At 38.7% G+C, this 25,308-nt stretch overlaps 1 protein-coding gene across 4 annotated transcripts; it reads left to right on the top strand.

The window, feature by feature from the left end:
- The first annotated feature begins 553 nt into the window (after positions 1-553).
- On the top strand, positions 554-23,031 carry tie1 (tyrosine kinase with immunoglobulin-like and EGF-like domains 1). 4 transcript variants are annotated; one of them, XM_044361843.1, is made up of 24 exons: positions 554-882; positions 3,969-4,268; positions 4,443-4,553; positions 4,730-4,885; positions 6,290-6,421; positions 8,476-8,616; positions 8,748-8,876; positions 9,479-9,624; positions 10,394-10,538; positions 10,665-10,823; positions 11,321-11,461; positions 12,714-13,016; positions 13,499-13,789; positions 14,443-14,636; positions 14,827-14,973; positions 15,094-15,157; positions 15,371-15,481; positions 18,046-18,236; positions 19,097-19,210; positions 19,787-19,857; positions 21,145-21,185; positions 21,412-21,508; positions 21,599-21,698; positions 21,998-23,031. In XM_044361843.1, exons 1-24 carry the CDS (start codon positions 819-821, stop codon positions 22,067-22,069), a joined length of 3,420 nt encoding a protein of 1,139 aa, XP_044217778.1. In that variant the 5' UTR covers positions 554-818; the 3' UTR covers positions 22,070-23,031. The 4 variants fall into 4 exon arrangements, with proteins under 4 accessions (XP_044217778.1, XP_044217777.1, XP_044217781.1 ...); XM_044361842.1 differs by having other exon boundaries at positions 19,754-19,857; XM_044361846.1 differs by lacking the exon at positions 12,714-13,016.
- The last annotated feature ends 2,277 nt before the right edge of the window (positions 23,032-25,308 follow it).

Genomic DNA, 25,308 nt, shown 5'->3' with positions numbered 1-25,308 from the left:
GGCAGCAATAAAAGGCGAAGTCAGCCTTGGAGGACACATGGGGCATGCAGAGTGTAGAACTTGGACACGCAAAGTCCAGAGTATGGGCAGACATAAAGTATTTTGTTGAGTACATCTTTATCTACATGTATGGTATATTCTGATGGGGTGTCTTGTTAAATATCAAATAATGTATTTAAAGTATCTGACATGTGCAAAATTCATGGTGCTTAATGTTTTGCGAGAAAAGAATATGTGTCTAATATGTTTCTCACAACAAAGTACTACAAGAACAATGTAACAATTTCAGCAGCAATAAAGAAACATTGCAACAAAACTGTAAACAAATGACATCCTATATTAAAAAAACAGAGTAAAAGTGCAACAGAACATTAAAAATGACAACCATAGGGATACATTTCATTGCTGAAACAGTAGACATTATACGATATTACAGGAATAGTTGTATGTACAGACAATCAGAGTGACGGAGTTTAAACTCATAAATACATTTGGATCGGGGAGGTCTGGAGCGCCAGCAGTCCTCCGCTGTCTGGTGACGCTCTTCCTTCCTTTCCCACCCAGAGAAAGCTGAGCAAGTCCAACTCTGTGCTTAGTGTGCCGGACTGTGATACAATCTTTGAAAGCTATACGGGACCGCAGTAGACATTGCCGAAGAGATTTAACACCTGAACTGGAGCTTTAGATGATTCGCCAAGTTATGCGTAAAAAAGCGCACCGCTCGTCGTGACGCAGCGTCACTGTTTTGGATGTAAAGCTCTTCCAGTAGATCAACAACCTGAACTGGGACTTTACTTATTAAGGACTACGTTTTCCCAATGAGGATTACAAATATCATGAGGATTGCGTGGGTGTGTGTATTGTGCTTCATTGATTTATCAGGTAAGAAGTAACAGTATTTCAAGGCTGTTTGGGGAGCTGTTAAACGGAGAAAATGTTTAAAATCACCATTTATCTTCGAGAAATGTGATGTATATTAAGAAGGAACAGTTTCCAACATTAACGTATTTGATATGTATTATTTTGCTTATAATTGATATTTCGCTAAAGTCGTGGAAACCCTCAGGTTGTCCAGCAACCTCCGAACCCTTAGGGAAAAAAAGGAGCTCATCCATGTTTCCTGGCATTGTTCTGTGGATCTGGGGCTTAGATACAGAGGGAGAAGGAATGCTGGACAAACTGATATTATTAGGTTTGGCACTTTTGTTCAAATAAGTTACATTCCAAAGGAAGTCTGTGTTGAAACAAAACCATTTACACAAATGCTTTCTAAGGTGTCAGTGTATAAAACGTTCAAGTTAAACGAAGTCAATTTTGTAATAAATACATCATGAGATGTGGCAGAAACAGATTCTTGTGGCTTTCCCACGAATTGTTTGGCTGTGATTTGGTACTTCGTTTTTCTGCTGTATGGTCTACAGCAAAAATTGTGTAAACTGTGGAAAATGTATGAGAAGAAGTGACCTATTCTGCATCAGTTAATCCAGAAGTTAAACTTCTGACATGTTTTGTCTCTGTTCCATTATGTGTGAGCTATAGGGCTGCAACTAATGATTATTTTCATTATTCATTAATCTGGAGATTATTGTCTTGATTAATTGATTAATTGTTTTGTCAATAAAATGTCAGAAAACAGTGAAAAATTCCCGTTATAATGTCTTGGAGCCCAAGCTAATGTCTTCAAATGACTTGTTTTGTCTGTTTCAGTTCAAAATCAAAAGATATACAGTTTACTATCTTTGATTCATTTGGATTTAAATATGAAAGTTTATTTCAAACATTTAAAAAAATATACATATATATGCACACACACACACATATACATACATATATACATACATATATACACATACAAACATACATACATACATAAGTAGAAATAAAACAGAAATAACGAATACAATTATCAATGAACACATACAACAGAATTTCAATAAGCAACATAATATTTCATGTCTGAAAAGGAGTAAGGCAAGGCAAGTTTATTTGTATAGCACATTTCAACAACAAGGCAATTCAAAGTGCTTTACATAGAGCTTAAAAGGCATCAAAACAGAATATAAAAGCAGCACAAGTAAAAAGACATATAAAAATTAAGTGTTAAATTTTTGGGGGAAAAAAGAAGCTAAAAGGGAATAAAACAGATCAAACAAGAGAATAAAAGCTACAGTGCTGTGTAAAATATTTACCCTCAAATTTGGTTTAATCAAAGGCAGCAGCAGTAGGAAGTAGCAACATGCTTGTCTAGTCCTACCCCTATTCTGTACTAATCAATCAACTTAAAGATTCCCATAGTCCAAGTATCTGCCCCAGTGTCCATCATACACAACTAATCCTTTATGTTCATCCACTTCATACAGAATCAAACACTACCAAATCAAGAATGTGAAATTTCTGTACATCACAAATTGCTTTTTTTTTTGTACATCTTTTTAAAATGTGCAATATTTTTACTCTGTTTGATTTCTTCATTCCGCAGAGTCACCCCACAAATTGCAATACACTGAAATACATTTAAGATTGGTGCCAACACAACGTTGTTTCAAATTAAATTTTCCTCTTAAGTTATAACCCCCCTCTCTGCCTAAGAACATTTTTTGTATGTTGCCAGAGGAAGTAAATTATTTCTTGCTTTGAACATTGTTTGTGCAGTCTTAAATTCCACCAGATCCATGAACTTCAAAGCGTGTAACTTTAAAAACAGCTTGTTAATATGTTCACGATATCCTATATTGTTTACTATCCTTATGGCTCTTTTTTGCAGTATGCTTAATGATGGTAAGGTGCCATACCGTCACATAGTAATTCAGATTTGGTAATACAAGTGAACAATACAGAGTGTACAGTGCTTTATGATCCAGAATGTGCCTTGTTTTTCCCAGAACTGTAACGCTCTTTGCCAACTTCACTCACACATATCTTATATGAGTTTTCCAGCGGATTTTGTGGTCTAATATCTCACCCAGAATTTTATTTTTATATACTTTTTCTATATTAATATTATCTATCATCACTTGAACTTACAATTTCCAAACAACATAAGTTTTGTTTTTTCAAATTTCATGATAATTTGTTTGTGTCAAACCACATTTTTAATTTACTCATTTCTGATGTGACCACCTCCAAAAGCTGCTGCAAATTCTCCCCTGAACAGAAAATATTGGTGTCATCTGCAAATAGAACAAATTTCAATATTCTTGATACCTTACATATGTCATTTATAAAATACAAAATAAACAACTTAGGGCCTAATGATAACCCCTGTGGGACTCCAAGTAATATCCAGACATGTTAATTTGTTGTCACTTATCTGTACAAATTGTTGCCTGTTTCCTAAGTAGCTTCTCATCCAATTCAGCACAATCCCTCTGATACCATAACTTTCCAATTTATCAGGTAATATTTCATGGTCAATGGTATCAAAAGCTTTTAGATCTATAAATACTCCTACTGCATACTTTTTTGGTCTATACAATTAGTAATTTCTTCTTATGGGTCTTTCTTCTTAATTCAGTTAGAGCCAAAGATGTTGTTCTGGAAGCACAATTTGCACAATCCATACTGACTGTCAGTTAGCAAATTGTGCTTCTCAATGAAATGTCTAATCTTTCAATAAAGAGTTTTTCCAGTGACTTAGAGAACTGGGAAAGTAAAGACACGGGCCTGTAACTGGTAAAGTGGTTTCTATCCCCAGCTTTATATAATGGGATAACTTTTGCTGTTTTCATTTTGCTTGGAAATTCACCAGTTTGGAAGGACACATTACAAATGTGAGTTAGTGGTTTTGCAATACGTAAAATCAATGATGTTCTTAACTGATATCATACCAGATGTGTGTTTTTATGACCTAATGGATCCTGACTCAAGGTTTGTGAAGCCCTGTTGTATTGTGATGAACAAATCAAACTCACAATGACCCTAATGTCCCTGCCCTTTTTCAGAGAATAACAGATTGTCCTGTCTTACAGATGCTGTGATCGACTTGACTATGATCTCCACAGCAGAGGTCACCAGTTTCAATCACTTCAACATCTCTTGTATCAATGGCGAGCGCAGCCCTGCGCCGGTTGAACTGGACATCACGAGAGACAACGAAATCCTCAGATTCTCCAAGAAGCCAAATTTTAAAGTGCATAAGCCCAAGAACAAGGAGGTGGTGGCCAGAGACTTTATGACCCTACTGGATAATATTGGTATCTATTACTGCAAATCGACTCAGGAAGTTCCCCCGTTTGAGACGGTCACAATGATCAACAACTTTGCCAGAGGTTTGTTCAGTCTTCATATGACCAGTTTTTTCATTTGAACAATTTTAACTTTCTGTTATGACTAAGAACCTACATCACATCCTGATTACTTTGGATTTAAAGTTTTCATTTGTAACCAATTTGGATAGTGTGTCATCTTTGGAAAATATCTGTGTGTGTCTGTGCCCTTTACAGCAAATTTTATACCAACTCACCTGACAGTGACCGCCAACAAAGGAGAGACAGTTAACCTCAGTATGCAGCTCCTGAACCCCCAAAAGAGGGATGTGACCTGGAAGTACAATGGTAAACCAGTTTACACATGTAGAGCTCAAGACAGATGAATGGGGATTAAATACATTGTACAATTAAGGGATTGTCAACACCTTATACTCATACTAACTGGCAATGAACAAAAAAACGTACAACAAAAAACTGTGCCATAAAACTGTGCCATTAATCGCTTGATGTCCTGTGTGTAGGAAATTACTATTACATGACTCACTGGAATGATATGATCAACCACACTGCTGTGCTGACAGTAGAGGACGCAGCTTTTGCCAATCAAGGCATCTACAGTGCCAGCTATGTGGGAGACAGCCCTCTCCAGGGCGCCTGGATGAGGCTCATTGTCAGAGGTTTGTTGGATCCTAACATCCCCACACTACTCTGAAACAGAAACACACACACACACAACCATTCACACCCCCGGGGCCAGATGTTGCAAGGCTTTTATGACAGTTTTTAAGGCGCAGATGTGATACATTCTGCTCCGCAAATATACAAGTTTGTGCATTTGAAGGGCAATCTCACAAAGTACAGGAGGAGCTACAATAGAGGTGACTCACTGTGCATTCTGCTAGATTTACAATGATAAGGTGAGGGTCTAAGGATAGAGATTGTCTTATATTGTGCTGATTGTAAAGTCTGTTGAGGCAAATTTGAGTCAGATTTGTGATAATGGACTACATGAATAAAATTCACTTGACTTGACTAAGACTCATGCAATTCCTCAACTCACAAATAGCATATGTGTATTAAAAAGGGAGGTTGTAGTGAGGCAAAGGAGCATGAATTGCCTTTATATTCTAGAGAAATCTCAGTAACAGTAGACAAGATTGAAGACATCACAGAAATATTGGTGTAGTTACTCATAAATAAATAAATACATGAAAAGTAAATTTTAAATATAAAAAACTAAAAAGTAATTCCTGATGACAAGACTCAGGGAAGTTGAAAACTTCATTCATAGCATAAAAACACAAAACGCTATTTTTACACTCTCAGTTTTTGTATAGTTTTGATGTATTGGCTACCAGCTGTAGCTTGTTTAAGAGACAAACATGAGAGTGGTAATCTTCTAATCTAGTTATTGGCAAAAAAAAATCCAATAAGCACATTTTCCCAAGTATCAAAACATTCCTTTAAAATAAAAAAGTTGAGAGTTGGTTTTGTGCACATTTAGTTTACTGTGAATTCACCAAAGGCTGTATCTGTACTCCTTTGGTGAGAGTGCACGCGTTTGTTTCATTTCATGTTCTTCAGTATTCTGAAAAACATGAAATGAAATATGTTCTTCAGTATTCTGAAAAACATGAAATGAAATATGTTCTTCAGTATTCTGAAAAACATGAAATGAAATATGTTCTTCAGTATTCTGAAAAACATGAAATGAAACACCAGCGGTATTAACACCATCTCCACCCTCCACCTGTTCTGCTATGAGATTCCCTTATCTCTCTCCTCCACTGGATTAAATTGTTTCTTTATATGTTTCTATGAAATGTTTCTATGTCGCTATGAAAACTGTACAAAATACAATACAAATTCTTGAAAGGCCAAAATACATCTAAATAGTATGATATAAATTTTAAGTCATTATACTATATGTCTGCATTCTGTAAGATGGTAAGAAGCAGATGCAGTCAGAAAATGATCTGGGGTTGAATAGAGTGAAAGCTTGCAACTTTAAGCAGGTTTAGACAAACTGCACATAATCAAGCATCTTACACTCTAATCAGAAAACTCCCTTTTCCCTCTAGACTGTCCCAGTAAGAAGTGGGGTGAGTACTGTGACAAGGACTGTCCAGACTGTCTCAATGGTGGAGTGTGTCATGGTCTTGACGGAGACTGTATCTGCCCTCCTGGATTCAGGGGAACACACTGTGAGACAGGTAGGTACTCTACTCAAGACAATGTCCTCACAAGTACAAGTTTGTGTGTGTGCATGAGAGAGCCATACAGACAGAGATAGAGAGTTTCTAGAGACAGTATGTATATACAGTCATATTTCCACCATTATTCTCATGAAGAAGTGTCTGAATAAGGTTTTTTTTCGGTCTGTACATAACTGGTCATTTGAGCACCCTTACAAACACTAAGGATACACTCTACATGTAATTATCCTTCTGAGAAATGCTTGATCCCTGCACATGAAGTGCACCATAGACTGTTCAAAAAACACACAAACATGCATACAGACATATCGATGGCCAAAGCACAAAACCTCCTTTCTGCAGAATTTTCTGTTTGGTGGATTTCACTTTGGATGATGAGAACAATGAAGGCTGCTCATATTCAGTCTGTCTGCAAGATAATCCCACCCTTCGCTGTGACAGAAAAGTCACACAACGAAACAAAAACACAATGCAGAGTCCCTGGGTGTGTAGAGAGGCTACAGCACGAGTGAGTTACACAATCACTGAACATTCATTCCCAGTGGACAAGGAAGCAAATACACTGAATTTAAGGAATTCTGACCCTATTATACTACAATGTAGTAACTATTATATTTACTACATCTTTTTACCTGAAAACAAACTTAATTTTATTTTAATTTAATTTTAATTATTAACTTAATCTAGAGCATTGTTTTGTAGAATCTCTTCCAACTTGCACCAAGTGCAAAAGCTCCTATCTGCACTTTGTGAGGCATTAATATCTAGTCGGTATTGTTAACACATAATATAATAATATAGTCCAAAAACAGTGTATTATGTGTCGGGTATCCTTAACAAATAGCATTCTGCAAGAAAACAAGTTTTTTTTAGTTTTCACAAAAAAGTGCATTTTTCAGATAGGAGGTTCTGCTCTTCAGCCATCGATATAGTCTGAATGGACATTAAAGAGACTTAGTGGAGCTTAAGTTAGATTGAAGAAGCAGCAAACAGCAACATGGCCAACTGTATAGGCTGAGACACCCATCAATCAAGCAACACTGACATGAAACAAGCATTGTTTTTAAGGCCTAATATGTCATTAATGTGACAGCAATTGGCTGGTTAACAGATTTTCTCAGTTAACTCCTGCAAGCAAGATTCAGTGCCACGGACAGTACTTTGACACTGTGCAAACATACCCGAGCCTCTTTTCAAACATTAATTAGAGAATGCATTCAACACTGTAATATCACTAGACTCACAGGTTAGTCTCTGAACGCTTCGCTCATAGAGACTGAGGACAAGCTCCCAAGTTTTGTTGTTAAGACTGGGTGAAAACAATTACAGTTTAAAAACTGCATTGTGGAACCAATTCAAAGTCTTTTGGGGCAGTCCTTCATATTGGGGCAGTGACTTGCAGTTCACTATGGAGGAGAATGGGGAGAGAGCATAATTTCCAGTAAGGCATGTCCTTGACAAAATGTAAGGGCCGTAGGTTCGTCAGCGGCCGCTCTCACCGCCATTCAAACAACTAACGTGCATTTGGAAATCCCCAGACTTCAGTACGCAGAGATCTCCGATTGTCTGGTATCGTGAGACTATAATATCACAGGCAGTATGGCATATTGTAGGTATGCATGGATGTAGTATTTATTGTGAGGAAACCACATGTGAGATACACTGCATTTAAATGGCAGACATTAAAAGAACATTTCATCTGAACTGCAATTTGGGTAATGACTATACCTAAACTGTTAGTCTTTGTAAATTCTGGCTGTGATCTGTCAGGTTTGACCAGATTTTATAGGTCTTGGTCTGACAACATCACATTGCCATTAACCATCACATGTTAGCAACATACTGCATGTTATCTTCCAAACTGCATGCAGTTAATCAATCAAATGGAATTAAATATCTATTAAATCTACAGGTTACAGTTTAGTACACTTGCAGACTAGTTTCACTGTCTTCTGTGGTGTTTTGCAAGGCAGGTTGAGCCATGATACAGCAAAACTCAAAGAATTTAAATAAACACATTTTTAAATTTGTCTTTCTCTGATGGCTTGCAGCCTGCAGAGAAGGAATGTTTGGCCGAAACTGCCAGGAGTCATGTGGCTCCGAGCTGAACTGCAAGGGGCTTCGCTTCTGCCTACCAGACCCTTATGGCTGCTCCTGCGCCAGCGGCTGGTTTGGGAGCCGCTGTGAGAAGGGTAAGCAATAAATCACTTTAATCTATCCATGTAATATGTAATATGAATATAGATGAAATAACAGATGTTTTTACCCTATTGCTTGCCACAGTATGCAGTACAGTTTTCTGTTTTCTGTTTTCTGTTGTCAGCCTGCCATAATGACATGTACGGACCAGACTGCAAGCTGAGTTGTAAATGCCAGAATGGAGGAGTTTGCAACCGTTTTAGTGGATGCCAGTGTCCCACAGGGTGGAGAGGACAGAGCTGTGAGAAATCTGGTGGGTATTGTGACAAGCATATTAATCCTTTCTGATTCTTTCTCTTCATCAGTTCACAGCACATTTTCATTTATGTCATCCTCCACACCAAATACCACCACATTCTTCCTCATCACTGCAGCAAACATTTAGTGAATGGTTATTTACACAAGTTACAAAACTTAAAAAACACAGTTACACACTGGATTCCACAGCTTATTTGGTAAAAGGTTGGTTTAATTAAACTGCATGGAATCCTACATGGAGTGTGTAGCTGTGTTTTTTAGGTTTTGAAGCTTTAATGGTCCTTGTGTCTGCACTTTAAACAGTAATTTTTCCTGTCTCTTCATGCACAAGTTAAACATAAACCATAACTAGTGAGACATGTGATTACAAAATATGACTTATGACTTATTCAACTAATTTAAAACATCTTTCAATATGTTTTGCAGTTTTTTTATCATAAGATATTCAGGTCAGGAATTGCTGCAAAGCAACTGTGATAGTTCTATGGTTTTCCGTCCAATGATCTCACCTCTCTCTATATCATCAGTCTCTCAGCTGCCTCACTATCCACCTTGTCTTTTTCTTAATATCTGTTCCATGACTCTCTCCCTCACCAGACCGGGCTCCCCAGATCTTGGACTTGGATAGTAATTTAGAGTGGAATCTGAACTCCAGCCCCAAGATCTCTTGTTCAGCCACAGGAAACCCCCTGCCCAGCCACAACAGCATTGAGCTGCGAAAGTTGGACAGCACTGTGCTTAAGGTAGAAGGACCAACATTTGCTAGCAACAATCCTACCAAGATAACTTAAGCCTAAATAAAATATATAAAGGATAGTATTGCATAGGATAAAACTATATTTGCTGTAGTGAGAGTAAATACTAGACCACACACAGAGAGAAGGCGGCCTAGTTGATTGTCCCAAAGCAGTGGATCTCAATCCTGCTCTAGGAGAACCCAATCCCTGGATAATTTCTGTCTCTATACTTTCTCACCTCTGCACACATGGCCAGTCTTCCCCAAACAGTTTCTGCTGGAAAGGGGATTTTGGACTCTGTTAAATCATCCTATAAACACTTTACTCGAAGCATATTGAGTCCTTTACTTTTCACAACAAATCACATAAACGTGCCAGTTGAATGTGTAAAATCTAATCAATTACGGATTTATTAAATAAAATACTAAAAACAGTATAGTAGTATGCCTTTAAAACTGAGCTGACAATTACAAGGTTGAGTCGAGCTCTGAGGAAGTCAACAGCACAATGGTCTGACCAGATAAGGCCATATCACTTATCAGTGCAGCAGTTACCACGTGTTGTGTATAAGTGACATGTTGATTTTCTGTGTTATTCTTTCTGTGTTTTTTCCTTACTAATAGAAACAATCTGATAAAGAATAATTGTACCAGACCTTCCCACAGGCATAAAGACATTTCTCAGAGTAAGCAGCAAAAGTAGGCACAGGAAATGTAAATGAGGTTTTCACCATCCATTGCATATTGCTTCTGTGTGTCATGTATTTTACGCTCAGGCCACTCAAACCATCATGGATTCAAATAAGAGTACAGCCCTGTTTGAGATCCATCACCTGAGTGTTCAACAAGGAGGGCTGTGGGAGTGCAGGGTGTCCACCAACGGAGGCCAGGACTCCCGCAAGTTCAACCTCACCATTAAAGGTCTGTGTGAGATGATTTAAGATAATATAAAAGAGAGGAAATTATATCATATCGTGACAGGTGCTGCACATCACAGCAACACAGATCTTAAATATGTGAGTAAAATCTTGTTATGTGCCTACCCAGAACCGCCAGTGCCCATTACTGCCCCCAAACTCATGGAAAAGCGGAGTAAGCAGCTGCTGGTGATGCCGATGGAGTCCTTCCGAGGACACGGTCCTATTGTCTCCACCAGGATCCTCTACAAGCCTGTGGAGAATGAAGACTCTTGGTCCTCCATCATAGGTAAGCATGCAGATTTTTTTTTTTATTTCATTGCGCAGCAGCAACAAAAACAAACATTACATTAAACCAGTTTTCACCATTATTTCAACACAGTATGAAATCAGCCAAGGTTGTGATGTATTAGCTACAGTTACAGAGTGCAACAAATCATTGCTCAAAATCATAATAAAACTAATTCTTAATGCAAAAGCTGGCAAAAAGAATAAATCATATTTACAAGAAACACCCCAACCACAATTCCTCTACAACACAATGTAGGTTATGTAAACAAAAAGATCTTCTCAAAGAGTGCACATAATACCTTACTGAGTCCAAGTACCCATCTACTTATTGTATAAAGATCTTATCCATGAGTGTGTAATTTTATATGTATATCCTGTATATCTATGATGCCTTTATAGATATATGTTTTAAGCAAAATCTTCTGCAGAAATCCCACTGTGAATCCTCCATAAAATCTTGTGTAATCAGCCTATCCTGTATCCACTTTCTTTCAGTCTACAGTGACAAAGAGCCCATCACGCTGATGAACCTGGAGCCTTCAACACGCTACCGTGTCCGTGTCCAGCTAAGTCGTCCTGGGGAAAAAGGAGAGGGGGCCCAGGGGCCAGAGGCCATCATGGAGACTGATTGTCTTGGTAAGACTCACTGATAACTGGGTTGTCCAGTTTGTAGGGATCGCACACATACCATGCATGAGGATAATTATCTGGACCCTTGCCTTAGGAACTGTTTTTTTCACTGGGAATACAAATGTCTATAGTCTGGACCACAGAACTTAAGCAAGCATAATTATATTGTGTCTGTTCAGTATAATAGTAGTAATAGTGAATTTTCTTGAGCAGTGCTATTCCCAGGCCAAAAGGAGCCTGTTGTCTTTTCCCTAGTGAGCATATCTGTCTTGATAACTCAAGTCTAGGCCAAAAGTAGAGAGATGCCAGACTATGTGGGATCAAGACTGAAATAGCAAAAAAATAAACCTTTGATTGTCATCAGCCATCTAGGAATCACAAAACCATTCCAGAAAAGTAACAACCTGTATTTAAACGCAAGAGTCTGTGATTTTATTCCTCAATGATTGTGGTGCAGAGGGAGAGAGCATGTCTGAGTGTGAGCACAGAAAGGAAAATGGGACAACCTGAAATGGAAAAGTGACTGATTTGGAGTGCAATAGTGCATAGTTCTAGTGAGTTTGACTCTGAAGCAATATGTGGTTTGGTCCAAGTGTGAAATGAAACAAATTTTATCTGTTACAGGGGAACATTTGTTTCTTGCACAAGCACAAACTATTTGTAATAGTGGATTGTGTTGATCTTATCTTTGAGAAGGACCCCAGAGCAGTTTAAGTCCATCAACAAGACACTGAGTGAGAGGGTGTATTAAAAATAACATACAGTATGATGCTAATGCAATGTGGCATCAATAAATACTATATATACACTAGCCATTGATCTGTTTTCTCTTACCATTTATTTTGGGCGTTTGGGCTGAAGACAAGGAAACTCCCTGGCCTTGCAGAGGTCCATCACAGAGCTAACATCTAGACATTCAAACACGTTCAGACCTCCAATTAACCAGAATATCTTTGTACCGAGGGAGGAAACCAGAGCACCTTTAGGAAGCCCACATGAGCATGGGGGAAGTACAGAAAAGACCAAGTCCAAGATTTAAAGATTTTTTCTTATGAGCTAACTCCTAATTCATGCTGCTCACTAGTGAAACAGGTAAAACAATTGCAATCTAAGTTGAGGGAACCATCCAATTCAATTTAGAATACTTTATCTGTCCCTCAGGGAGCAATTTTGAGGGATCTGTGACTGATTTAATGAGCAGAAATGCACAACGAGCTGTTAGCCCCCTCAGCTCATCCTGTGTTCTCTGTCGCCGCAGAGCCCACAGTTCAACCTGAGATTGACATCAGCTCGGTGGAAGGCCGCAATGCCACTGTACACTGGCGACTGCCTGCCAACAATGGCATTAATGCCAGCACAGCCAGTGGCTTTTTAGTGCAGCTCTTCGGGCCACCACCCCACAGTAAGAAACTACTGGAGGAGACCACCCTGCTCAATGTGCTTTCCACAAAGTTTCACAACCTGGAGTATCAGCAAGACTACAAGGTGGTGGTGCACCTCATCAACTGCGGCAGCCAGGGGCCTCCCTCCAAGCCCTACCACTTCCGCATCAACAGCCAGGGTAACTAGAACCTCTAGCTAGGTTAGAAATAAGCAACTCTGCAAGAAAATGTCCTAAATGTTGCAGGATTTTCAATGCAATTTATAACATATTCACAGTGGTTTGTGGCAAAACATTTGGTGTAACACAATATACAGTATGTTATAGGCGAACATGATTTATTTATCTTTTAATAATCAATTTACAAGGTAAATGGGGGATGAGGTTGAAGAGATTCTTAGATAAGTAGATATTATTGGTGCTTGCTGGTTGCTTGGTGACTCTCTCCCTGCCCACAAACTTTGTGTGAATTGAAGGAAAGTTTAGTAACTAATACTTATTTGTCAAAGACCAGTGTGACAATTGAGAATAATATCCTGTTTAGTTTGCAGTCAATGGAGACCAACAAGTTAGAAACAGATCCATCCACACTGTTACACTCAATATAGTGTCACAGAATCATTGCTGATGGTCCTAACAATGATAATGTCTTTGTGTCTCAGGCCCATCGTCCCCACGCAATGTCCAGGCCCTGCCTCTGTCCATGTCAGCCATCCAGGTGAGGTGGCAGCCCCCTGAGGACCCCAATGGAGGCATCATTAAATACATCATAGAGTACCAGCCGGTCGGCCAGGGGAGCCCTCACCCTTGGGTGGACACAGATGATGGAAACAAGACCACCAAAGATGTGACAGCTCTCAATGGCAGTACCCTCTACCAATTCAGAGTGAGGGCATTTTCTAAAGTGCCAGGAGAGTGGAGCAGCTTTGTTCAGGCAACGACACAAGGGGATGGTGAGTCGGAATTTATGGTCTACTTACCCACTTGTAGACAGCAGTGCTGTGGCAGAATGGTTGAATATGCCTCTTTATATGCAGATGTGTTCAAATGAGATTTATGAGACTGACATGTTGATTTGCTTTCAAATTCAAATTCACATGATAATTTGCTACATTTTTAATCATAAAAATACCTTTTCCAAACATGAAAAATAGGGACCTAAACTCTGTATCACTTAAAGATTTGGAACCTAAATATGTTAAAGATACCCTGTGGTTTAGCTTCTTGTACTTCTGCTGCCTTTGGTGGCACAACAAGGACTAATTTGGAAAATTGGAAAATTACTGGACTGGGTTATCTTTTCTAAAAGAAATGATCAAAAAGTATAGTGTCCAGTGACTTTTTATGATTTCTTTGAAGTTAATTTATTTTCCTGTCAAGCTAAAAACAGCTTTCTGTGGAAATTCTCTACACTACTGTACTTTTCCAATTTTGGGTTTGTCCCAGGTGGCGTTTAACAGGACCACCCACAGAGGGTCCTGAGGGATTTAGACAGGATAATAATACATAGCCTATTTATCTCTACTGTCATCATCTCAAGATCATTTTCATCTCCCTACTTGGTTTTTCTCTTCTTTTCCCTGCTCTTCCCCTCTACCAAAAAAAGGCTTTCAGAGTTTAACCCCGACCACCCAGGGGGTGGCTGGGAGGCCTACTGGGGACAGTTACCAGCTGTTGGTGGCAGTGGTGGGATCAGTGACAGTCACCTGTGTGACCATCCTGCTGGCACTGCTTGCTCTTTTCTTCATACGCAAGACATTGCTCAATCGTCGGCGCACATTTACCTACCAGTCTGGATCGGTAAGGGTGCACCCAGGTTTGAGTTGTTTTTATCAGAATTTAGGAAACCTGAGGGATTTACTGAATCCTGGTTGACATCACAGCTGACCTGATAATGCTCAAATTTGTTTAGAGAAAATACTACTTTAGTAATACTAACATTTAATATACATGTATTTATTGCTGAGTTTAAGACTGTTTATATCCCAAGGGTGAGGAGACCATTCTGCAGTTTAACTCAGGCACTCTGACCCTGACCCGGAGGCCCAAGCCCACCCCAGAGCCCCTCACTTATCCAATCCTGGAGTGGGAGGACATTAAGTTTGAAGATGTCATCGGAGAAGGCAACTTTGGCCAGGTGTTTAGGCTCTTAGTGTACTTTCTATATATTTATCTATATATCTATAAGTTTTTTCTATGACTGCCATCTTTTATGCACACAGTTAAACATTTGAGCTAACAACAGTTTCAAAACCAGGTCATCAAAGCCATGATCAAGAAGGACGGCAACAAGATGAGCGCCGCCATAAAGATGCTGAAAGGTAACTTCTATACATTCATACAAGCTCTCACAAATATATACAGATATGTGTATTACATGAAAACACACTGTTCACAGGCACAAAGCAAAGACAGTGTAATCACAGTGCAGAGTATTCTGTGACTGATGTGAACATTTTATTTCAAAGTCGCCAGCTGAAGCTGCTTTGCTTGCACTTTGTTCAACAATGCTGTGTGTGCTGATCCTCCTGCAGAGTTTGCCTCAGAGAATGACCACCGAGACTTTGCAGGGGAGCTGGAGGTGCTGTGTAAACTAGGCCAGCATCCCAACATCATCAACCTGATAGGGGCCTGTGAGAACAGAGGTGAGAGAGCGACACCTAGTGGCTGTTATGGATATTGATGTGCTTTCAAGCTCTGGCTTTTGAAATGAGGAAATGCTGATGATTATGATGTGTAATACTGTTTTTGGCAGGATAAGGACTCATAAGTCATACATACGTATACTGTAGACTGTTAAGTAAGCTGCATGTTTGTGGCCTTAAAATCTAGTGTCCAGGCCCTATAAATTGTGTGATCTGTTTATTCAATTTGTGATTTGGTGGACAATTTTTAGATCCTGCTGTATTGTGGGATATACAGTATATGATATATGAAGTATTGTATGTACAAAACAATCCGAACTCAAGGTCTACTTACTAGCTTTTTCCAGAGCTTTCAACTGTATCAGACAGTCTATCGGTGGATCGAGTCTGGTCCAACATAGATATCATGGACATGAATCAGTTGGCATATGTGGTCAGTAGCTGTGATAATTGTATCCATGTCACTTTTAGGACTTCTCGTCATGTATAGATGTTTTATGGTCACTAATATATTGGCATGTATTACAAAATATAGGGGTCTTTCCAAGTATCAGAATGACCAAATACATTCTTTAAAAGCATTTTTTCCACTATATGTCAGGTTTGGCTTTGTAAAGGACTGAATATATGCTGATATACTAGTTATTGTTCTGCAGACAGCTACTGTAATTACATCCTGTATGTAGCACTGTACAGGAATGGGTTAAATTCTTCTTCCTAGAAAGCCAAACAGATACTCCCATCATCTGTCTGATCATCTGTCATCTGCACCTGGAAACCACCAAAATGCGTCCAAACTAAATAATCCTTTCCTTCTAGGAGCATTTTACACGAACACATTTGTTTGATTTGTCCATGTGCCTCACAAGAAAACTATTTATGTATTTGTGTAAGGTTTCCTTGGCCCCAATTCTTACCATGAAGTATCACTTTCCCAGCCACATCCGATGGATTTTACGTAGAATAATTAAATTGCTTGTGTTTGATCAAAGATTGATAACATATGAGAGAGGAAGTCTGGTATGGAAAGTGTATTGGTGAGGACATTAAAAAACCAAATCAGCCTTGAAAAATAAACATCAGACTAATTCACCGTGTCTGCCCACCGGTCTCACTTTCAAGTAGCACCTGACTCTGCAAACCTTCACTCCAATGTGTTTACATCTATCGTTTAACTCAGGTTAACTTCTTTTATTCAGTGATAATAGCACAGAAATACATATAGGTCTATATGTGAAAATAGATGGGAAGCAACATTTATTTGATTTACAGTTTGCATGTGTTCTTCCTGCCTTGCATCTACCTTTGTGTAATTTCTAAGAGAGAGACTAGGGAATTAAAAGGGCTTTTTTATTGCAAAAGAAAAGGTCACTGGCTTGCAGGGGTAAAACAAGCTGTTACTCAATTGCTTTTTTTTGGCATTATAGGAGTTTTCTGCTTTAATTCATTCGATCCACTCAGCATCTGTGTGTCATTTTCAAAGAAATAGAAGATATATGGTGTTGTTTACAGCCCGTACACTTTCTCATCTTAGAGAGATCTGGAACAAATTCACTCTTCATATATCAACATATTGAGAGAATTAGGTGTGTCCAGAAGGAATTCAACTGTTTAACCGCAGGACAGGGGGAGGGGGAGGGAAAACATTTGATAAATACACTATAGTAAATTGGATGATAAAGACTGAAAAACACAATAGTCAGTATCCTCTAGATCGGCTACAAAAGGATAAAACCCTCTGTGTCTTGGTCTGACACACTGCAATGAGTGTTTTAAACTGTTAATTTCCTTATTTTTAAGAGGAGAAATAAGAATAATACAAACAGAATATTACATTTCACATTAGCTAATATGCCTGGAAAGATCTGTTACTGTTTAATTTTCAGCAAAGAAATTATTTTGCAGAAATGTTACTACAGGAAACACAACATGTCTGGATTAACCTCTTGTAGCTGTGAAGGAACATTGTCGTAATAGCGTCCAGTTCTTTGACCGGTTTGTCACCCTGTTATTCTTTCCTTTCACACATGGCACTTCTTTGGCACTCTCCCTGGTCTTGGTGAAATCAACATTAAACCATTCCAACAAGCACAAATGCCTCATGACCTGTAGGAACTCAGGCTTGGGCCGGAAGCCATCATCTATTAGCAAAGCGTCAACCATCTGGTTGAGCTTTGTGAGGCTTTCATGAAAGGCCTGGTCTACCTCTGCCTGTGTCAGGACAGAACTGTTGGAGGCTGAGCCCATTAACCAGCTGTAGCTGCAGACAGGCCAGCCAAGGCCACAGTCACAGTTTTTAGGGAGAGGAAGAAGACTTGTGGGAAGCTGCTAACAGCTGTAGATATGGAAGATTATTAGCAGTGGCACTGACCTTATTATTGATTATAGGAGTTCATGGTACTTTCCCAAAGACAGTTCATAAGTTATCAGGTGAAAAAAGGGACTAAAACATTTAGAAATTGTCAAAGGGATTCAACTCCAGCATATCTATTTGGTATAGGCTATATTATAGGGTGAAGTGCAGCCTCTGTCCTCTTCCTAATCTTCTTCCCCATCCTCTCCAGGTTACCTGTATATAGCCATAGAATACGCTCCCTACGGTAACCTTCTTGACTTCCTGAGAAAGAGCAGAGTCTTGGAGACTGACCCCGCTTTTGCTAAGGAACACGGCACTGCTTCCACCCTCACCTCCCAACAGCTCCTGCAGTTCGCTGTGGACGTGGCAACTGGGATGCACTACCTCAGTGACAAACAGGTAGGAGGACAGAGTGTGTATGTGGGTGGCTGCTTGTCTATTTCTTTGTGTGTATGCATTTGTGCATTGTCTAAAATGTTTTTACATGTATTTAAATGAAACATAAAATGCATTTAAAAATGATTGAAACATAATGAAAATATTACATGAACTGCCCTTAGAAATTTTTATATAATTTCTGCTCACAGTATTTTGTTAATGATGTAATAAAACTGATAAAAATATAATGATTTTTATTTTATTTTATTTAATCTTTTATGCATCCTTATAACAGATTGAGGTTGGGATCTCTCTTTCAGGACAGTCCTGTGTACAAGAATAAACATATACAGTTTAAGCATAGAGAGATGCACAGATAATTCACAGATGCACATTAGACATTATTTTCACATTACGAAAAGCAATTACAACTTGGTTTGCAAATACATAAATTCAGCCTTTTTAAATCTTCAAGTGAAATTAGACTCATTTCAAAAGAAGAATCCAATAATTCAAACAATTTTAATTCATATATTACAACCTGTGTTAAGTAATAAATGCTTATTCATACAATGGTGTAATTTTATTATAGTAAGCAGTATGTTATCATATTAAAAGTAGTTTTTATATATCCTTGGCCCATTTAGAGGGACATTTTATAATGCTTGGTTGAGCTATTATATTATCATCAGCTACCACACTGCCTTTTACAAAAAAAAGCAGTCCTTTACAACTTACTGTATATTAGCCCATCATAAGAACAGCATTTTGTTGCAGTACTTTCAATAAAACATTTTAGAAGTTTAATTTTGCTACAAAAATGTAATTTCTGTTCAAATATACTGTAAGTAATATATGTTTCTACACTGTCTTGGCACTAGTTCATTCACAGGGATTTGGCTGCTAGGAATGTTCTTGTAGGGGACAACCTTGTGGCGAAGATAGCAGATTTTGGCCTGTCCCGTGGTGAGGAAGTTTATGTTAAGAAGACTATGGTGAGTGGTGGATTCATGCACAGTTGCACTGTTCTCAGAAAATTCAAATTTTGTTTCAGTTTTAGCCAACAGATGGCGTTAGCTATGGGAAATGATGACTTTGTATCCCAATATCTGTTGATGCAAATCTATGGTAATTGGAGGAAAATATCTCCCCTTGCGATCTGCTGCAATCACAGTGGTTTTTGCAACTGAAATGTATATCTTTTAAGTGGTTTGAAAACAGGAACACAAAGTTCTTCTGTGAAATAGAAAAAAAGGGCGTTCCAGAAACTGTAATTTTACTATGTTATACTATTCAGATAGCTGACAGAAAGAGAAAGAGATTTTGATTTACTGAGATCACCTGCAGAGGATGGTCATGTGTTCATACTATCAACTGCAGCATATACGTGTAGTGCAAGTGAAGTGTACTAGAATGCTCTTATAGGCCATGGTTATGAACTTGTTATAATGTTAACTTGATCCCCATCATCGACTCAGGACACTGGCAACTTCAGTTTTCTTCTTATATGAACCATTTGATGTGTCAACATACATTAGGCAGAAGACATCAATGTCTTACTTTGCTCTCAGGGGAGACTGCCTGTACGCTGGATGGCCATCGAGTCCCTGAACTACAGCGTATACACAACCAAGAGCGATGTGTGAGTTATAGTGTCACCTCATTTGTTCAACTAACACAAATACTAACTTTCAATCTAAGAGTAAGACTGCAACTGGGGGTTGGAGGGGCGGGGGTGGGGGGGGGGGATCAGAGCAGACCAAGTTGCAGTGTCCTCTAACAGCACTCCTCCTAAATGCAAAAATATTTCTGAGAACCTTTGGGGCTTACTGAGTAACATAGCAGGCTATTGACATTGCAAACTTGAAAACATGGGTGGTTAAAGACCACTTCCTGAAGTATTCAGATAATCAACAATCACTAAACAACAACTTGTAATGATTATGATTCTTCCTTTTCTGTTTTTTATTTAGCTCTACATGAACCTTATTAAAATTATTTCAGCCTCTAGTGATGTTTTGATTATGCACACCACAAAACGCCTGCCAACAGAAAACAACAAATCATCCCTCTGTCACTGGTGGACTGATAATAGTGTGCTGTGTAACTGATAAGCACAACCAGGAAGCCTCGGGTACAACTTAGCAGACAAACTGAGACGTTGGTCTGTCAACCGAGCCTGTACACAGCGAAGAACAAGCTAGAAGAGTGTCAGACAGCTAACGGAAGAAGTGTGAAGGCTGTCTGTAGGGCCAGAGAGAGTTGCAAACATTAGTAAGAGAGACAGAGCGTAGGGGAGAGACAGTGAACAAGATGTGAGACAGAGCAAAACATAGTGCAAAAAGGAGATAAAGAAGAACAAAGAGACAGTCTGACAGCCCAAACAACCCTTGTCTGCTCATATGATCTACCACACAGCACTGTGACTTGTGAAACTAGCAGTATTTTTCTTGAATTCAGTTGCCAATGAGATAGCAGGAAAGATGGTGGTTTTATGTTATTGAGACATTCAGACACGCGTTGGTTTCCATTTTGATTTTGAGAAAAATAAGTATTTTCACCGTTAGAATGAATTATCATCATATTATTGCTGTGCATATTTAATTAAATGAATTTTAAATTGCGTATTGCATTTTCCTCTGCTATGCAACTTACGAAAAACATGGAAATAAAATCACCAAGGAGGATGTTTTATGTGCAACGGCAGCATTTTTAGCTAGAAAATGCATTCATTCTAGATTAGGTAGATTAGACTAAATACTGGATTCAAGATATTTCCTCACATATGATCAACAAAGGAATTCCAAGTTGAAGACATTAAGTAATGTATATTTTCAGCCACTAATAATAAAACCCTTGGATTTTCTCCTCCTTTTCTCTGTATGTCTTCCCTGGTTTACTAACATTTCTGTCTCATATTTTCTCCCAGATGGTCTTTCGGGGTTCTCCTCTGGGAAATTGTAAGCTTGGGTAAGTACAGCCTGACATGGAGTGGGTTTCAGGACAGAAGCTTTACCATTTATTACCACATATACAAATTACTGATACTGGGTTGCACTAGCAAAGATCTCATAGCCTCAAATACCAGCTGACTGATGAACTCACGGTGACATAATGGTGATAGTCTTTGTCATTTCTTGACCACCATGATCACTATCACAATCATAAATCTTTTTCTTCCCTTCTTGTGTGTCAGGTGGCACTCCATACTGTGGGATGACATGCGCTGAGCTTTATGAAAAACTGCCACAAGGCTACAGGATGGAGAAACCCAAAAACTGTGATGATGAGGTGTAAGTAGCTCTTTTCCCCCTTTCTTTCTTTCAGTCTTTCTTTCTTATTTCTGCTATATTAAGTCATGTACTGTATCTCTCCCTTTCCAGTTACGAGCTGATGAGGCAGTGCTGGAGGGATCGGCCCTATGAGAGGCCCCCCTTCTCCCAAATCTCTGTCCAGCTCAACAGGATGCAGGAGGCCAGGAAGGTAATGCTGCATTCATTCCATGTCGGCAGAAAAAGAAGAATGTGAAAACGTCCTGTTGTTAACACCTGGGAGTGTTCAAACTCTTTGGGTTGTCCCATTGTTCGCACCATAGTCACACCAGATATATGGGAGCCTAAAACAGCTCTTTTTATCAGGTTACAGATACTTTCATTAAAGAGTTAAAGCAGACACAACAATCTATGTTGGCTTTACAGATATTTTTTTTAAATTAGCTGCACCGATTGTATTAGCATATAGTAAGTATATATTTATATACAAACTTTCATTCCATCTCCCAGGCTTATGTGAACATGGCTCTCTTTGAGAACTTCACCTACGCTGGGATAGATGCCACAGCCGAAGAAGCCTGACTACCAGCCCCCCCAGACCCTAGCATGCCACGTAGCCTGAAGAGGAAGCCCCGAGGATGGTCGCCACGTTACTGCCACCTCCCTGCTGCTCATCGTCGAGACAGGAGGAGCAGGCGCTCAACCAAAACCACCCAGCTATAGATGTAGGACTGTGAAAGGACACTGTGTGGAGGTATTGGAGGCATTAGGAGATGTGGAGTATGGCTGGGCTTTGGATGGAGAGATGCGATTGCTACCAACCTTTTGGGAAATATGACCCCCGTCACAACAAACCAGTCCCAGAATAGAGATGCAACATTGTACCTCTTGCTGTTACAGAAGTTAACAATGCTGAACACTTTGGGAAGGGGGTAAATATGGAGTTGCTTGTGTGGCTTGCTGAAACACCACAGGGTCTGTGGGGTGTTGATGCTGGACTCTATTTTCTCTCTGTTGCTGTAAATGGAGAGGGGAATCTTTTCATGAAGATGAAATGAAAGGACACAGTGTGTATCACAAACATTCAGGTTCTCAGACTTTTAGAAATCAATGAAAAACATACAATGTAGCACTTAAAACCAGCCTTATTCATGTTCTCTGTGTCTTTTACTTTTTTGCCTATCACTGCCATGTGAATGTAACTACTACTGTATGTATTTTTCTCCTTTTATAAAGAATACATAGATATATCAAAGCCTCCTATTCCATTATAGTTAAAGTTACAGACTGTTACAAATGCAACCATGGTAGATGTTCCATGTGTTGCATGCAAAGAAAGCTCCACCTCAAGGGTTAATGTTTGGAAAATGCTACTAATACTGGGCAGATGTACAGCCAGTCTACCAGCTATCACCATTATAGTACCTTTAATACTATACAACCTAACGTAATGTATGGTAGAATATCCACTCTATGAGAATGTACAGTATGTTTTCATTAATTGGTTCATTGAATAAAGCTTTTGATAAGTGGACTAATAGTTAGAGGTAGTTGAGTTAAATTCCATGTTTTGTCAGTTTCTGTAACACTTTTTTGTTGCATGCATTTTTTTTTACATTGTTGTTTATTAACTGTAAATATTGTTGTTGTTGACCTGCTAACAGTGAGCATGGTTGTAATGACAGAACTACAGGCCGGGGTGTCTGTGGAGAATTCAGGAACTCTGATCTCCTCCTGCTGCACTGGGCTGATCTGTCACTAGGTTTCCTTTTTCTACAAACCAACCGCAGGCTTGAAACTGTCTGTCAAATATAGCTTTTAGTGGGCCAGCTTCCTGACGACTTCAACGCACAGACACTGGCTATACAACAATATAATGAAGGGAACAAGAGCACCATGAAATGTATTTTCTCCCATCTGAAAGCCTATGTTCTGAGCAATGGCGGAAAGTAATTAAGTACATTTACTCAAGTACTGTACTTAAGAACAGTTTTGAGGTACTTGTACTTTATTTGAGTATTTCCATTTTATGCTACTTTATACTTCCACTCCATTACATTTCAGAGGGAGCTATTTCTTTCTTTCTTTCTTTCTTTCTTTCTTTCTTTCTTTCTTTCTTTCTTTCTTTCTTTCTACTCCACTATATTTATTTGACAGCTTGAGTTACTTGAAGATAATGAAGATTTGACACAATGGATAATATAACAAGCTCTTTTAAATACAACACATTGTTAAAGATGAAACCAGTGGTTTCCAACTTTTTTGACTCTTGATGTTTTACAAAAAGCAGTGTGTAGTCAGGGTCACATTTCAGATTATCAGTTGATAACAGCTCCACCAAATAGTGATTTTTCCCTCTAAGCTTCTCACATGGTTTCATTTCAATAAATGTTCAAATGATCCAATATTTCACCAAAAATCAAAGATTAGAGAAAAAGTCCAAAAACTTAAAACAGATTTGTGTATCAGAACTTTGTTTTTGCTTCTTTCCTCTCCCATTAATCATCTCACAACTCCTCAGATTTATCTAGTGACCCTTTGGAGGGGCCTGGTCCCTAGGTTGGAAACCACTGGACTAATTATTTGTCAATTAGTTTATTTGTAAGGGACACATGCAGAGAACGTTGACAGTTACAGAAACAGTGTCCGATGCACTGTACACATGTATATAACCAACACCAGTCCCTTGATAGGTATCGATAGTTCAAGCAATCATTAAAATTGGAACAGTTTAAAATCAGTGCATATAATAATAAAACAAGAACAACAACTATCTATGACAACACACAAACAAACATACAAAAAGACAAATAAAACAAACCAAAACATTATGCAAAATATTTATAACATGAACCCACGTACACAAATAATGACTAGTTGGTGTCATGATTACAGTTCTGGCCCAGTTTTAACCAGGACTTGACTGTTGTAGAAAACATTTTAAAATCCTGATTTCTGCTTTGAACTGGCAGGTAGGGAATTAAAGAGGGTTATGCCTCTAATTTGCATGTTAGTGGCAGTCTAGTTATGAAAGTGTAGAAAATGACTGGAGCTAGATGGTGTGATTGGGAGCGTTCTGACTGAGAAACACATAGAGACAGAACCTGACCTATGTCAGTTAGCCAAGGACCTGGGCCTGGACTCCAAACCCATCAATTCCAAACATTAACAAAAAAGTCACAAAGGAAAGAATATCACTTAAGATTAGAAATGAGAACAATGTTTCTGTTTGCAGGGTTAGGGTTATTTGTAGTACACTCCCTGCATGGCTGTTGGGCTGAGGTTAGGGTTATTATTTTTTATCAGTCAAAAAAATCATTCAGATTTCTGTGTAACTTGTACATATGACAGCTTCCGCCTAAGCCTGCTGTTTTGATAGAGATTGTATCAGTCTGTGGTCAGTACTCAAGTGTTTTCCTGTTACAAAGATCTCATGCTTACAGGTTTCATTTTGTGTGTGCCACAATTTTTTAAACAGGAGGAAAATCCCCAATTTAAATTAATATTGTATTGTCGTAATGTGATACAGTCTGAGTCCTGTTCAAGTTTACAGTTAAAGCTTTCCAGAGCTGTACAGTTGGGCTAAAACACATTTGCTGTTTTCAGAAATTTCTTTTTTCACAGTAGTGAGTAGCAGTCAACTTTTTTATAGTGGTGTAAATAGGACACAGTGTGTATTTCTTAATCGCACATAAGAAAACTTTCCTAAACACTCGTAGTTGTTAATATCATCAGTTACATTGTACATCAAGATTCTTCTCTGTCATTTTATTCCTACAATAAATGACATTTTGTGTTGAGTGCTACTAAAGCCAAATAAA

Source organism: Thunnus albacares, chromosome 9 (genome assembly GCF_914725855.1).
Source record: "Thunnus albacares chromosome 9, fThuAlb1.1, whole genome shotgun sequence".
Classification (NCBI taxonomy): Eukaryota; Metazoa; Chordata; class Actinopteri; order Scombriformes; family Scombridae; genus Thunnus; species Thunnus albacares.
This window is presented reverse-complemented; position numbering and strand designations above follow the sequence as displayed.